This window comes from Neolamprologus multifasciatus, chromosome 6 (assembly GCF_963576455.1).
Source record: "Neolamprologus multifasciatus chromosome 6, fNeoMul1.2, whole genome shotgun sequence".
In the NCBI taxonomy this organism is placed as follows: domain Eukaryota; kingdom Metazoa; phylum Chordata; class Actinopteri; order Cichliformes; family Cichlidae; genus Neolamprologus; species Neolamprologus multifasciatus.
In genome coordinates, this window is record NC_140444.1 from 24575628 (window position 1) to 24593127 (window position 17500).

The 17500-nt window shown below is 41.2% G+C and overlaps 1 protein-coding gene across 1 annotated transcript; it reads right to left on the bottom strand.

Annotated features, from left to right (window-relative positions):
• Positions 1-874: 874 nt before the first annotated feature.
• On the bottom strand, positions 875-16318 carry gprin3b (GPRIN family member 3b). Its single transcript, XM_085163471.1, has 2 exons — positions 15961-16318; positions 875-13963 (listed from the first exon to the last, which is right to left on the bottom strand). Exon 2 carries the CDS (start codon positions 13869-13871, stop codon positions 11754-11756), a length of 2118 nt encoding a protein of 705 aa, XP_085019597.1. The 5' UTR covers positions 13872-13963; positions 15961-16318; the 3' UTR covers positions 875-11753.
• Between the last annotated feature and the right edge of the window lie 1182 nt (positions 16319-17500).

Genomic DNA, 17500 nt, shown 5'->3' on the forward strand with positions numbered 1-17500 from the left:
ATACAGTATACACATATATATATATATATATATATATATATATATATTTGTGTGTGTATATATGTGCGTGTGTATATGTATATGTGTGTGTATATGTATATATGTATATATATATTTGTGTTTACACTCACTCTTTCAAATAGATGCAAGTAAAACACAGCAGAAAATAAATAAAGTCAAAGACTAGCGGCGCTGTTGCTCTATTTTCACCTGTAAAGCAGGAGTAGGTAGGCGGAGGTTTACCCTGGTGCAGGTGTGCTGCAGCGGTCAGTGGAAGGATACGGCAGTTTCTCGGTGAGTTTCCCATTATGTGGTAGCGCACTCGGTGCTTGCTTGGAAGTTTGGGGGGGGTTTCGCTGTAAAAAGAAGTTTTCTTCCCACGCAGTGAACAGCGGACACTAATGTTTTTGTCACTTTTTATGGAATCAAACTCAAAATAAGGTCAGTACTTCCACGCTTTAAACGCTGCACGCTCATACTCTTTCCGCACTCGATATATGATCCATACGGTGGCCCCTAGAGACAAAGCACTACAAACTCCAAAACACTTGCAAACTCCAAAACACCTGCAAACTCCAAAACACCTGCAAACTCCAAAACACGTGCAAACTCCAAAACACGTGCAAACTCCAAAACACTTGCAAACCCCAAAGCACATGCAAATTCCAAAACACAACGGAAGTGCTCCAGGACGCTAGGGGCAGTGTTGAGCTTTTGTTACCTACCTAACTACACAAGCCAGGAAGTACCAATGACCGGATTTGGGGTCTGCAGCCTTAAAGGCTGCATTTTAAGGCCGATTACGTCACAGCGACACGACGAAGGCTGCCAATTCAAAGGCTGCTCGAAATGCGGCCCTCAAATGCGTCCTTAATTTCCCTGAATTTTAAGGATGGGTCGGTGTAGCCTTCATGGCCCAACATATCCCAGATTTCATAGCGCAGCGGCGGTGTGGATAATTTTGCCGAAAAAAACGGCAGAAGCGGAGCCAACGAAGAGTAAAGAAGTAAGTGCTGAATATTATGTCACTTATTTATGCGCAAATGTTTTTATAATGAAGAACATTAAAACATTACTGTTGGCCACATGTCAGGATAGTTATGTGACATTAGCGATGTTTGTACTAACTTGGTTTTAAAGCCTTTACTTTAAAATATACGCCGTTCAATAGTTGACTTTAATCTTACAGAGAATGTGATGATTTTGTGGATAATTAAAGTCAGTCATATATCCGCAAACACAACAAGCTGAAAGTCAGTGAATGCTGCTCGGTTTGCAGTCCTGAATATCACGGCACAAGCAGGATTCACTGCACTGTTAATGTTAGCTATGTTATATTGCTGCCTCTGTTCGGTGGTGTCGAGCCAAACGGACTTTAACGTGTGTTTGAACGAGCTGACGGTTCACTCGTTAAGCTGAAAGAAAGATGCTTTAATCACAGCAGTCACACATGTGTCCACTGTACCATCTGGGAACTCTTCTTGTTTCGTAATAACACAATCCTCCTTCTTTTGTGCTGTTTTGTAGCAGTGTCTACACCTGAGACTGTCACCTGTCTATCTGTCCTGCATTCTCTCTCTTTTTCTTTCTCTCTGATTGTGGAATAAAAGTATGAACATGTATTTATAAGTTACACTTGTGTTTGAATCCTGCAGCTTATCACACATTTGATTTCCATGTGTGACAACTGCAAGTGTCCAGAGTGAGGACAGACTGAGGGACCCACTGCTGCACATCATCTGTGAGGCTTTGCACCCCTGATGATCCACCAGGACAAACTCAGCAGTGTGTGAGGAAGAGGAGGAGGAAGAGCCAGCAGCAGCTGACAGATGGAGAGAATAGACAGACTGTTCCCTGTTTGTGAAGGACTGCTAGGAAAGTTTAACATAACTAATTGTCTATCCTGAATCAGTCTTATTAGGTAATGTTCAAATAATTTTATCATTCCAGTGTTTGCAGTGTGGGAGAAAGCACTCAGGGCCTTTAAGTTAAAAACAATGAAAGGCAGAAACAAGTTTAATGTTCAGAAACCTAAAGTATGTATCAGCAGCTGAATGGACCTAAAAATAAATGTTTGTTTCAGTTCTATGAAGCTTTGAGTATTTTGGATTAGTAGCAGTGCTGTGTTTGTTGCATCATATTGCTGTAATTGTTTATATGCTTTATATATTCTGAGGTAAGTTGATCTATAGTGTCACATCATATTCTATAAGGATGTTATGTGTTTGTAGACTTTCTGCCCAGTTTGACCCATTTAGCAGAAGTCAGCCTGTTTAAGGCTCTGATATCTATTCTGTATGACTTAAAGCAGTTATGACATGGTCTGATTTTCTCACCCAATAAAGGAATATTTCATATATCAGTCTACTCTTTATGTTATCAGACACAGTTATCACAGCTTGTACAATTTCTTTTTACACATGTATGTAAGCAGTGAGCCAAATTTAGTAATGCCAACATACTGAAGGAACAACATTTCTCTCTTATATATGATACACCTATATATGCACTGTCAAAGATACTTGTCTTTGAGTGAAGATTTAAGGTGATAAGACATATAAATAACTGCAACTTGAATCTGTACTGAGGCTCAGTATTTGACACAGAGTTCATGTTCACTGCTGTAATAGCTAATAATGATTAATATAATAACTATAATATTGGCCATATTATATTTACATTACCAAAGTGATATGACTTTAGTCTCATGAACAATATTAGCTAATTGTTATTTACTAACTAATCTTAAATGACTGTTCAGTACAGAAATGAAGCCCAAAAATCATGTTTTACTGTCCTGTGGTCTCAGCCTCAGATACTTATCAAATCACACAAAGCTCTTGTAGAAACAAACAAACAAATGAACAAAATATGTTTTCCTTCATTTCTGTCAAACAAAGTTGTATGACACGTTTCCAGCGGTTAGTATCATGGTTGCTAGGCAACCTGGGAAGCGCAACGGAGACTAGACTGTCCCATACAGACAAACTTGCCGTTTATTTTGCAAATCGAGCTCAACACTGGAAGTGCTCTAGCGTCCTGGAGCACTTCCGTTGTGTTTTGGAATTTGCATGTGCTTTGGGGTTTGCATGTGTTTTGGAATTTGCATGTGTTTTGGAGTTTGCATGTGTTTTGGAGTTTGCAAGTGTTTTGGAGTTTGCAAGTGTTTTGGAGTTTGTACGTGCTTTGTCTCTAGGGGCCACCGTAGATCCATTGTTGATCTGCACACAGACGTCGCACTTGCTTACGTCACTGTCATGAGACATTCTTGCAAAAAATCACGGTTTTAGTAACGCAGTAACGCAGCGTTCCTACGGGAAAGTAACGGTAATCTAATTACCGTTTTTGCAATAGTAATCCCTTACTTTACTCGTTACTTGAAAAAAGTAATCGTATTACAGTGTGCCCATCTGTCCATCTCTGGTAATATGTACCATGTTCACGCTCTTGGTTTGGAGTTAGCATGCATGTGCTAATAAGCACTAAACAAAGGACAACCAAGGGTGATGGAAATCTCCTCTGTTCTGAATGTTAGTTTTATTTTTAAGGAACCTGATGAATGTTTTTTCTTAATAGTTTTGATCATAAAAGCAGATGAAAAGTCAACACATCAAAGCTTTCCAAAAAAAGTGCCATCTGACCAGTTTTCAGATCCACAGGTGTCTCTCATGATCGGTGAGACATTTCAGGAACGAAAGAGAGTCGTAGTCGATGTGTTGTTACTGACAGAAGATGAGGGGACATTTAGTTTTTATTATAAACTCCCATTGTAATGCGCCTAGTTGTTAAGATATTTCACTCTTGGTGGCACTAAAAAAGGCATCAAAATCTATAAAATTTGTCTTTGGGAAACACAGATGTTCAGACTATTGTCTGTTAAATTGAACGGATATTCCTACGCCACAATCCTGGTAGAAATAATGGCACAGCTAGAGGCCCAATAAATGCATTTGATAAATTGGCCATGATCCAGACAAAAACTGAAACTCTCCCAAATGGTGACCGTTTTGTCCATCCAAAACTTTGCTTTCACGGACCTAAAAGAGTTAATTTCTCCACTGCTTGAGGTAAAGCAGACAATGGGATTAACTTCCTTTGCGGAGGTGCAGAGAGCGCAGAGTGACAGGGGCCATGCTGTAACAAACGCACCGAGGTTAGAGGTAATGAGTTTCACAATGGGGATCTTCATTTTGGCCTGAATCTCCATGCATACAAAGACACTCGATTGGGTTTTTATCGAAATCATCTCCTAAATTCAGTCTGACCGTATTTGAATCTGAATCAATCTGTCCGCTGGTCCCCTTTAACACTTCGTTTTCTCTCGAGATAAGGACTTTCCTTCTATCTTACAAAAGGCAACGGTGTGACAAAAGCTGCTTATCTCTCCCTGGGGATGCAGAAGAAAAAGGGGGGGGGGGGGATATCATTCTTTAGGCAGAATGATGATTTTGCTGCAGTGTCAGAAACCTATGCTGATGAAACTATCAGTAATTAATGACACTGTGCATGCATGATTCCTGCACTGGTGCCGCTCTCTGTGCTTCATCTTTATCAGTATTTGTTTTGGATCTTCTGGTTCCACCAGGAGACTGATTATTTATGGGCACATCTGTCAGCCATAATGAAGCCAGGAAAGGTGACCTTTGTGTGTATGACTTAGTGTGTGTGGATGTATTTTCTTTTTTTTCCTCTTCCCCTTTCTGCACATACTGTACATGCACTGTTGAAAGGTTACCAGTGCATGAGCTTGTGAGCTGAATAGTAAGCAATCAATGATGAGGTCTGAAATACATCCAAACATATGCAGAGAAGACAGGCGAAGGACGGGGTGCAGATACAGAACAGCGAAGTTTAAAGAAGAAGCACAGGAAACACGGATTGTTCGATCACACGTGCAGGCCAACACTGCACCGCAGATAAATGTAGGCCACGTATTCCACTGGGATCCGATCAGCCATCGGGAGGACAAGCCTCACTTCCAGCTATCTGGATAATACAATACGAGGATAAATAAGGGCGGGGGAGACCATTTTCATGGGAAACATTCTGAGCAGAGGAAGCCAGCAGAAGCTTTAATTACTGCACTGTTACTGGCTTATATGCTTCATTATGATATCATCGTTGCAGCGAGAAAGGGAGAGAGGGGAAATGGGGAGCTGGAGTTGAAAGGGGGTGGGCACAGTGACAAAGAGAAGCACAGAGATGAAAGTTGGCGGCAAAAAACTGAATGGAAACGGCTGAAAATGGAGATAGTCAGGCAAACTTTCTAGGAAGAATGGAAGCAAAATAGGGTCATAAGTACTGTAGCTGTTTATCATCAAACCGGCAAGTGTAAAAAAACCAAACAAACTATGAAAATACTGAAAAGTGTAAGTGTATAAATATGTTTGAGTAAGTGTTTGAATATTTTTGGAAAAAAAGGAAGCAAATAGATGCTTTTTTGGCTCTGAGTAGATCTGTAACTGTATATGATATTTGGTGAACAAGTGAAAAAGATTTGCATGAATAATTTTCAATATGTGAGTGCATAAAGAAGATTTGCACAAAGGTTAGTAGTTTCACAGCAAAGCTTTGCAGTTAAGTTACTGGAAACACAGCAGCAGTGTTAGTGGAGAGTGATGGCAATTGTTGCACTGCAAACTATCATTTAAGTTAGATACACATCTTCTCTGTGTTCTCAGATATGATCAATTACTTGTGCAAATCTTTTCCATATAAGTTTTTTTGCACAGCTACAGATCTCTTGTTTTCTACATATTCAAACGCCTGAATTCACCTGATCAAAACATTCCAATGCATTCACACATCTGAAGACATATATACACGAGCTGTTTTCACACACTCACTAATGGTGCATCACAGCTCTGGTGTTTCTGACGTTATTTTAAGGATATTGTCTCAATAATAAAGGAAAGGAGATGAATTTGTCACAAATTCTCTGTGATCAGCAGTCACCACTAATTACTCACTCCACAATCTCTAAATATGATTTGTAAATATTATTAGCACTCATCCCCAAGATAAGAGCACATCTAATGTCCCACAAACGATGATGAGGACATATTTTATCCCTGTGATGGTCTGGATAATAGTAATGGCTTCTTTCACGGGGCTCCTGTAAGAGTTTCTATATGAACAGGAGACTCTTGTGTGTTTATGAAGCTAACTGGGTCACCGTGAGCAGATCTCAAATCCCAATACCACTGCAACTTATCTTGGACTTCAATTATAGCTCCAAAATGATGCTGCTGCTGCCGCTGCCCTCGATTTCTTCCAGAATCCGAGGATGCTGTTGCGTATGGTGGTGTTTACACTTTGAAATGATTAAAAAAAAACACACACGTTCAGTGGCATCCAAATAGGACTAAGTCAGGCAAGATAGTGTCTAATCTTCTCCACTCAAGAACATCTCATTTGGTATTTCAAAGTGCCTTCAAACACTGAGACTTCTAGACTGCTATTAATTATCCAAGTGCAGCAAAAACAGAGCAGCTGAAGGTTAATTACTTTATGCACAACTCATTTCCATAACTGTGTGCATTCTCTTCAGCATAGACTAGTGTGAATGATTTGCCTTTTTATAAGTAACAAACTGGTAAATGTTTCACTGCACACTGAAATGCCACTTTTTTTCTCCTCCTTGAAACATTGTGTCACGGTTTCAGCTCGTCAGCTCAGCCACAGTGGCGGCACCATTCGTTTCAGCATCTCAGCAGGAATCAGGTTAGACCCTAGGGCTGTAACAGAGGGACTCCTTCTTCTCATGGACTACCAGTCTTTAATTTTAGCTTATGGCACAGCCTGGGAGTTTCCTTGTTAAGTGGTAACACTTAGAGATTATTATTTTGCTACCAAGCTGTGCGTTAGGGCTGTGCTGTCGCCTTAATCACCAGTGTTTCTACCAGCACTTTGTTAGAGGTTATGCAGTCTGTGAAAATGACTTTGCACTTCATGACACACATGACGACAGAATGGCAGATACACATCACCAGACTCCTCTTACAAATGCTCATTAATGCCAATACCTAATCAGCTAATCACACAGCAGAAGCATTTAGGCATGTAGACATGGTCAAGAAGACCTGTTGAACTTCAAACTGACCACCATAGTTGTCATAGTTGTTGATGCCACATGAACTGGTCCGAGTATTTCATAAACTGCTTATGTCATCTCTGGGTTGTAAACAGAGCGTTCTTTATTCTCTATACACTGATTGAAAATGCCTTGTTGGTGCCACAGGTCAGAGGAAAATGGTAAACTGCTTTGAGCTTACAGGAAGGCAACAGTAACTCAAATAACTACTCATTACAACCGATGTTTACAGAAGAGCATCTCTGCATACATCCAACTACGGCAGCAGAAGACCACAACAGGATTCACTCACGTCAGCTAAGAATAGGAAACTAAGGCTACAGTTCACGTGGACCAAAACTGGACAGTAGACGATTGGAAAAAAGCATGAAATCCATCCTGCCTCATTTCATCGGTCCAAGCTAGCTGCTGGTAGTGTAAGGGTGGTGTAAGGGTGTGGAGGATATTTTCTTTGCACACTTTGGAGTAAATGAGCATCATTTATGCACCTTTGTCATATCCACAGGTTTAGGTGTGTGACAGGCAGAGCTGTGGACCCAAAAACGCAGGACTAAATTAATAATCACAGCATTAATGCTGTTAGTGCAGACATGGGTACATGACTGAGAAGGCTGAAAGACGCAGAGATGAGAATAGAGAAGACTGAGCTCAAGAGACACCAATATAGAACTTAGAACATAAACCGTGACAAACACAAAAACTGGGTTGAAGGCCCAGGACCATGAGACCACAGCCTTTGAGTTTTTGCTGACCATGTCCATCCCTTTATGACCAGCAGGATACCAGATCCCAAACAAAGCTCAAATAATCTCAGACTGGTTTCTTGAACATCACAGTGAGTCCACAGTCATGAGATCTCAGTCCAACAGAGCACCTTTGGAATGTGGTGGAACAGGAGGTTCACATCATGGATGTGCAGCCAACAAATTTGCAACAGCTGTGTGATGCCATCATGTCAGCATGGACCGAAATCTGAGAAATATTTCCAACACTTTGTTGAATCCATGTCACGAATGATTAAAGGAGCTCTGAAGGCGACAGTGGGTCCAGCCCAGTACTAACAAGGTGTGCCTAGTAAAGTGACTGGTGAGTGTATATCTCTCTCTAGAAAAGATCTAGAACACCAATGAATGTAACTAACAGATATTATGAGTTTAAGCACCTTTTGATGTAACTTAATGTTTTGTGATGAGTCATCAGTTGTTGATGAAAAAATATATTTTCTGAGGATTTTGGTTGTGTTAAGTCAGAACTGTTGAGAGTCCTACTTTCTGTAGTAAACAGAGCTTCAGATTTCATCATGTTTATTATTTGGTATTTAAAAGAGAATTATTAACAGTTGTTAATTATTAACAGTTTAAAACCAGGGAAAAGGCCATATTTCATTAATATGGGTTCATCAACACCCACGGAGGTCACAACAAGTGCAGCCAAACAGGTGAACACTGAAGGCATGCTAAACTCTGTCCTCTTTTAGTTGCAGCAGCGGGTGGTATCACTTTGAAATCTCTCCCCGTGCTCCTTGTCATTGTAAATCTTTCCCAGCGTTACCCACCGCCTGTGGCCAAATCTAATCTGCACTTCCAAATAGGAACCGGTCATAACGACACAGTGAGTAGGGGGTTATTAAAAATTGAAACGTGGCTAATTAAAGCCGGGGTGAAAGAATACGAATTAATGCTGGTGACCAGGCCTACAGAAATGTAAGAGTGTGAAACTGACCTTGATGGAAAGGAGAGAGAAAGCATTAACTGCCTGAGGCTGAACTTGGAATCTGAAACGATGTTACAGTTTGGTTTGACACCTTTCAGTCGGCGCTGTAGCAGAAGACGAAAACAGATTTCCTGTTTTTGTTTTTTGTGGAAAGAGCTTTGGTTTCATAAAATCCAGTTAGGTATTGGGTGGGACAGATATACACTGCGCTGTTCTTTACAGGTTGTGACATTTCACAGCACAACGGGCATAGAGGACTTTTTCGTTCTTGTTATCACACCCTGACGTTAATATGTAGAGACGTGCTTGTTAAGAAAGTAAGAGCAGTCGCCTGAAATCAGTGTTACGCCACTCAAGACAGTAAATTCACTCTGAAGTGTTTTAGAAAGGGCCTTGGAAAGAAAAGGCTGGAGAACACACAAAGGACAGAGCTGGTGATGATACAGAAAGCCTTCTACTTGAAATTCAGTTAGGTGTGCAGGCAAATCATACACAGAGATCTCTGCAATTATGCGCTTTGGGCACTCCATCCACCAATGTGCAATATTAGCAAATAAAAAAAAAAAAAAATTCTTGGAACCTGAAGCAGATGAATCGTTTTGTCCAAACATTAGCCCAAGTTTTAGGAAAACACCTCTTGCCCCATGACAGCTTGTTGGTGTTCAACCCCCATGTGACCCTGAACTGAATTCTTACATTTCAGAAGCTGAAAATAGCCAATGTTTGCCATGTTTTCTGGGACCTAAACAATTAATCTGCTACCAAAATGTGAGTTTTAATTTTTTTTTAACTGAGTCAAAACAGCTGCAAAACCTTTAGATGAAAGTACAAACTGGTTCAAGGTCCTGCAGCCCTAAAATGATCAGATTTTAGGAGTTAAAAGCAACAAAGCAACTTCCCTTGACCCCAAAGCCTGCCCTTGGGCAATTTAAACTATTCAAATATTTTACTTTCCAGAAATGACTCCCTTTGAGTCGCTATACGTTTTAAAAATCAGCCGAAAACAGTCAGATCTGTTTGTGTCCTGCAGGTCTGTTTTCTCTCTGCTTCTTCAAAAACGGTAAAATTATCCTGCCACTGACCTGACGTTTCAGCTGCTCGTAATAAAGCGGTTTCTTTTTCAGGTAAATGCAGATAAAAATCAGTTTTCACATTAAGAGTTCTACTCAAAACAATCTCTTTTAAATCTGTTCTTTGACTCAGACTTCAGACCGCAACAAGCCGAGGCCCTGAAGTGGCGAGCGTTTATTTTCCGCAGCATTAAAGGTGGACACTTCAATGCTGCGGATGTATTACTGCATGTTTATATCCATTCAAAGATTTTTAAAAAATGGAGATAGCTCTTTATTTTAAAACTTCAACATCAGGTCCCTCTTTGGAAAAAAAAGGAAACAGTTAGTCACTGCTGCGTCTTCTTATGCCGGCTGGCTTTGTGTCTCTGACTTTAGCAGGTTTTATGCAGCATCCGAAGTCGTCCTCAGATTAAAATAGTATATATCACTCTATGCTCATTTAGTTATTTATTTTACTCTGAGTCATGCTGTAGTTGTTGTTTCTTTAAAACCTTCTTTCACACAAAAAGTGTAGAATTTATGCTACAGCAAGTACTGGTTTTAAAATTTGCCTGTCTGAACCCAGAACATTTTATTTTTGAATATTCAAGCATTAAATACCTTGTCAGTGAAAGAGATAAGCTTATTGATCAATACAGGGAAGCTAAAGGGAAACTAATACTCTACATTCAGCCATCGGAGACCAACTCCACATGTAAACTTGGTAAAAGCACAGTGACAGAAGACATGCATGTTTCTGAAGATTAAAGCTGGCATGCACAGAGAAAACCTGCAGTCTCCATACATAAGGACGCCAACTCTACCCAAGACTCCCAGGAGGAAACATAGTGGCTTAGTTTCCTCCTGGGAAGCATAGCTGTAGATTTCAGGACATGGACATGGGGAGATGTTCCCCCTAAAATGTACTGAGGGGTGGATACAAGCCCTTTAATATTCCTCCTCTGCAAGTGCTCAACTAAAACCTGTGCCTATAGTTTGGAGCAAATCTTTTACTCTGAACGTACTTCATGCTCTCTTTAAGGACTGCATCTTTACTCTGATTTATCATTTAGTCTTTTAAATATTTATTTTCAAAACCGTTCATTCCTGTGTGTGAGTCCTGATGACATAAATGTTTTTGCATTCGATTTACACGTGGAATCTCCTTTAGAAACAAAACAAAAGAATCACCAGGAGAGAAACACTACACCCACGAAAAGTGAGAAATGACGGTATAAAAGTCAACGCATTTTTTTGCTTATTTTAATAGAAAACCAAAGAAGAACAGAGATCGAACAGCGTACATGTATGCATACAGTGCCCCCTTTAAGTACTCACTAAAAAGAAAAGAAAACACAGCAACCTGATAAATATAGGGCCCTGGAAACAAACAAACGAAAACACCTCATGAACATATATCAAATGCACCAGATGCGATGAGACGTCGGTTGAATATATTTGCACAGATATCCTGACAGTGAGTTAGTATGTCTATCCCATGATCAGTGCCTCTTGCTGTGAAGGTCTGGACTTCATATTAGGTCATACAACTGTCACTGTAACTGAAATACATGCGTTTCACTGATATTGCCTTTGTTTTGATTTCTTAATTTTTATTAAAAAAAACTGTTTTCTCTCTCATATTGATTTCTAAAAAATAATTTTTTTAAATTTAATTCTTGTTTGTTTCATTTGATATTTCTATTTCCTACCTTGTTGGATCACAAACATCATCACAAGTATTGACTCTTTTATGCTACGACATTCCAGTATACTTACTTACAGGGATCGGCGTCAATGTTTCACTTGGCATTGAAAATCTTGATGAGGGGAGGAAAAACGTTTTGACCTCTAGGAAAAGGGAGGAGTCTGACAATGGTTACCTCTGTCCTGTGCTACTCGAGGACGGAGGAGGGAGGGGGGCGCACGCAGCAGTTGGGCCGTCTGACATTTTGCAGCATTGACCTGAAAATGTTCTGCTGCCTCCTTTTGTTCTTGCTGCCATGTCGCGGCGAATCAGCACCAGAGATTGACTTTCGCAGCGAGGTCTGGACCATCAGTTTCCTCTCTTGCTCCTTTATTTTGCTCTGTAAGTGGCTCTGAATTGCAAAGCCGAGTGATTCGGGGTCCACGGAAGCCCCGTAGACCTCCCACGTCATGCCCTGTTCGTCCCAGACGACGTCGTGGACGCTCTTTCCTTTCTGCTTCCGTGACTGATCGTCCTCTGCGTTGCTTCTCTCCGGTTCCACCTTCTTTTTGCCAGAATTTGTCTCCTTACTCTGGCCTTTACTTCCTGCTTCTTTGCTTTTTTCTTTTGCACTCACATCTCTATTTTTAGTGAGCTCTGACTTGCATGTGGTGTTTGCTGCTGGTGCTGCTGCTGCTGTTGTTGTCAGTGCTGTTGTCGTTGTTGTCGTTGTTTTTGGCAGGGCCTGTGCAGCAGTGTTGCTGTCAGCACATCCAGGCGCAGGAACAACGGCTGTCTCTGGGGGCATCCCTGATCTGAGAGAAGGAGTTTCACTGGTGGCTGTTTTTGCGTCTTGCTTCTTGGGTTCGCTGTGTTCAATGTTGATTTGATAAACCGGCTGGATGTTGCACAGAGCTGCGCCCGGTTCTTTAGGTTTGGCTCCTAGCCTGGAGTCATGCTGCTGTGACAAAGTTTCTGATTGGAAAACCATGCCGGTGTTTTGGTTGGGGCACATTTGTGCCTCTACAGTGAGTCTCTCTGACTTCGGATCAGTCACGGTGCCGCTTTTCACCTGGTAGACTACAGCCAGGCTCTCCTCTCCTGGGACTGCACCACTGCTTGACCTGTGGGTCACAGGGAAAGGCAGCAGACTAGGACTCGTGGCCACAGCCTTACTGCACATTTTAGCTACTGCCTGAACCTCCATATCATGACACTTCTTGACTGGGGCTGGCGATAGCGATGAGGTCATTGTCGAAGCCTCCGTGTAGAGCTTGGAGTCCTGCTGCCCTTCAAAGACAGCTGTGTCAGTCTGGCTGCTTCCTTCAGCCACCTGCTCGGATGCCTGCGTGCTTTTTGTCGCCTGGGGCAGAGAGGATGAGTCTTTCTGTGAGGACACTGGCTGGTGTTTATCTGAGGAGACCTGCGGTCTCGATACTGTTGCAAATTCCTTCTCTGGGAGCGTTGACCGTGAGTTTTCGTTTGTTGGTCCAGCTACTGCATCTTTACTCTCAGATGGGGCTTTGGCTGAGCTTAGTGGAGTTTCCATGCTTTGCTTGGGTTTTGATGGATCTTGTAAAGAAACAGAGGTTGATGAGCAACCTTGCATATGACCAGTCTCTTTAGATTTCTGTGGGATAGCCATGTCCTTGCTTTGGAGATTGGAAATGGTTTCTTTATTATCTTGTACTTCAGATGCTGTACTCCTTACATCACTGTCGTTACGTTTTTTGTCATTCGGAGAAAGGCGTTCATTACTTTTCTCTCGTGCTGTAGTTTCTACTGAGGGTGTCAGCTGTACCTGCTTCTCCTCTGGTGCAACTGGGTTTTTTACTTTGTACTCACTGCTGTTCGTGTCGGCGCCCAATGCTGCAACAGGAGACAGCGAACTGGCCTTACACGTGCCCGTTTCACTGGTTGGGCTCAGTGTTTTTATGTTAGCATTAGAATCCCGCTGGTCAGCTCCTGCCTCACCCACCTCTCGGCCTGTTACAGACAGGTTTGGTGTTTGGTGGTCTCCACCTGACACTTGCTCAGATTTTATCTGGTTTCCATTGCCTGGAGCTGATTTGTCTGACACAGTGGTAACTGGTTCCCTTCCCTTACAACCTGTTTTTTCTGTGTGGGGGGCGGCGTTAGCAGTCGTCAGAGATAGGTTATCCTGCTTGTCGGGAGATCTGAGGGTGGGTTTTGGACAAACCTGAGAGACTTTGAGGTTGGGCTCTTTAGCCCAGTTGGCATTAGACTCCTTGTTGCCCAGTGTGTCCACCCCAGCCAGCTGAGGCACCATCTGGACTGTTACTGTCCTTTTTGGGTTAGTTCCCATGGCGGAGTCACTGCTTCAGTCTTCAAATATTGCCGTATATCCAAAGATGGAAACGGATGCACGCTGTGCTATCATTAACTTTTTGCAATTTCCTAAAGGAGGAAAACAGAAGTAGACTCAGTTGAAGTTTTTAATCATTAAGCTTATCACAACAATTACACCTTTATTCAGATGATTATAATCAAACCAGACTCCAGACCAAGGTGATTTTCTGCAAGACAATTTTACTCAACAGTTATCAACCAGCCAGCACAGAGAACAGCGAGTGACCCGCAGCTGACTAAGAATATAATATGCGATTCCAACTTTAATAATCAAATGAACTTATAACTTTTAACATATAACATAATAATATTTATGGAGGTAGTTTTTGGTTCATTGATCTCCACATTCTCCTTTAAACTCAACATCATCTTTGTGCTGCAACTGATGCATGATTTTGTTTTTCCAGAACATGGAAATAAATGAAACTCCAGAGATTTTATAAGCATCCATCACATTATGCATATTAAACCTCTTGACTGATTGCACTGAATGTAGAAAATGTAAAAGTATGATAAGAAAATGCTGCGTAAACAAAGTAGAGCATTAAGACACAATGCGACATTTAGACTCAAAGTGCTTACAGATAAAACAGATCTTTGATTAAAACTGTGGATGCTACACATTTGGTGGCGTTTGATCTAACCGCTGTTTTTCTCATTCTACAAATCCTACCATAAATAAAACTTCGCCCAATAGCGTGTCATTCATAAATCAGCTGAAGTTATTGCAATTTAATATTACCGCATACAAAGAGATGTGAATAATGAATGAAATGAACTGAGTCTCCCCATGCTAGCCCATTGACTTGGTTTAATTAAATGTTGTGATGCTGTGATTGCCAATGGCAAGCTAGCCACTTAGTAACAATATCATATTTCAATTATCCTTTAATCTTTGTGTCGAATGTAATTGGGTAGATTTAAAATATATACCTGAGGGATGAAAATCACTCATAATTACTCATTTAAAGTTTCATTTTTTTTTTGACAACCACAAGTGAGTTTATAACCAGCATCACCCTCGTTTGTCCTTTATCTGTTTTAAATTCTACGCAGTGATCAACAGTTTCTTTGTCCAAGGCCTGATGAATGGCTTCATCTCAGTCTGTGTCCTGAATGTGTAAAAGTATCCAGCCAATTCTGCAAGTAATGACCCAGCACTCGGCAGACAGCTGAAATATGTGACCCTTTGGAGTTGGACAGATGAGCTGTGCTGTGGTCAAGGATGTAATCATGGAAAACTATCTATAAAGCAAATGAAGAACACATTGAATGATAATTCCATGGGTGGCATTAATGGGCCTTTTCCATTTCGGTGACATCGACTGATGATCAGTGTAGTTCATCTCAGTAAAGGTAACAATATCAATCTGATCTAGAGGCATTCTTCCTTCATCACACCAGCATCCTCTTCTTTAGGAGTAGCAGTGGGAAACCGAACAGCTTTCCAGGTTATACTTGTATCTGATAAGGCGAGACTAAAGAATAAATATTCCCGTCACACTCTTTTAACCATGATAATCTGACGCACTCGGTAGCCCTATAGAGCATCCCCCCCTACGTGTGACTCGAACAGCACAGAATAGTAGGTTGCTGGTGTGGGTCATGGACAGGTGTAGCCGGGTTGTTTGTGTTCTGCCACTATGCATCTGCCTGTCTGTTGTCAAAGCGCAAATATTTATGGAAAGCATGTCCTGGGTGTTATTAAATATATATGACAATTAAACGCCTCGGTGTCTGGGCTTTTTTGTGTTCCTTTTTCTTCTACTTCTTCTTCTTTTGCCTGCAGCAGTTAAGAAATAACCGAAAGTGTGGACAGACTACGTGCAGACCGTATTCATGCAAAACGGCGCACATGAAAGATCCCGCATGCAAGCGGTGCACACGATCTATTCAGGCCAATTAAGATCTATGTCGTGCACTGTAGCCTATTGCCCCAATTCAGCGCCTCAGAAGCCACCGATGCTTGCTGGTTTGATTTGACCTTGCGGGCGAATTTAACATCTCACAGCATAAGAGAGCTTGAAAAGATGAAAGAGGCTTACCTTGCGAGACGATTTATGCCCCGTGCAGTTGGGTGCAGATTGCGCGTCCGCGGCGTCAGTGAGACGAGGGGGGAAAGAGAAGAAAAAAAAACCTAGGGATGAATATGGAAAAGTCAGCCTGTGTCGATGACACCAAGCCACGCCTTCCACGTAGAACATGGGTCTTAGAGGTATCGATCCACCACAGTCAGGCACGAAATTTAAGCACCTTGACTGACTGACCGTGCGCAATGAGTCACCGCTGACTCCGAGATCTTCATCACTGCTGGCTCGTGCTTACAAAAACAAGAAAACAAAAAGAAAAAAAAAGATGTGACGAGCCGATCATGGTTTGTGCGCTATCCCAGACTGAACTGGTCTTGGCAGGGCAATCCAGAGTTAACCAGATGAATGGATGAATGGGGAGGGGTAGAGACGATGCGAATGGAAGCAGGATTGTAACAGCCGCAGGCTTTCACAGGAGGGTCACTTGGTCCTGAAATTAATTAGTTTTAGTTCCCTGCGCTTTCTGCCTCCTAACGTAGACCATAATATTCCAAGAGGAGATGTTTTTGGTTTTTCTGCTCCCATTTGTGTTATTGAGAAATGGGTCGACTTTTATGCGGTTCTTTTTTGGAGCATGCTTTAGCGAGATCGCGTTCATTTATTTTACATCTACATTATTTTCAAAATGAAGAAATATTTCTCTGTGCTTTCGGCAGATCTGGTGAATAAAGAGCCTTTACGACAAGAGCCTGCCGGTTACAATTGGTGTCATTAACTATTACTACAGAAAAAATCACAGTAAAGATTTTCTGTGCTTATGCAAATGAGTCGGAGACAGCGTAAGACTTTGCACTTTGCTGATAACACGGAGAGAAATGTGGCTCATGTTAAAAAATACATCAACGATTCTGTCCAAATAACTGTTCATTAATATTATGAATGAGTCTGCTTTACACTGCTTTATATTTTTATACATAGACATCAATAATTATATTTAGGCTTTAATATATCTTATATAATTCATATCTATACTTTGATATCACGTATTTATTTTCGTCTGCATCTCATATTCTTAACTATTCTTTGATTCGTTCTAGTAACACACAGTGGGTCAAGGGTTACAAAATTTCGATCCTGTGTGTGTGTGTGTGTGTGTGTGTGTGTGTTGTACATACTGCAGAATTGACAATAAAGCTAACTCTGACTTTACACGAGAGTGTGCATTTTTTCCACAGTAGTTACCAATGGCGTCGTTAGGCCTATTTTAGGGGTGCTTAAGCCTCCCTAAAATATTCTTAAGCCCCCCTAAATAATTTGGTGTTTAGTTTTTTTTTTGTTTTTTTTAATTTATTCGATTTTTTTTTTTTTACAGAACTTGCAGACAAATTCAATATAAAGATGCAGGGATATGAGTTTAAAGAAATAATAATATAAACCTGTCGCTATTCACATAAATATGATCATAACTCGGTTGGTCCCTTTCACTTTACACTGTTAAGGTAGCGTCAGTGCTTCGTTATCCAATCCGTTCCAGTTGTTCACAGGGGACATCCAC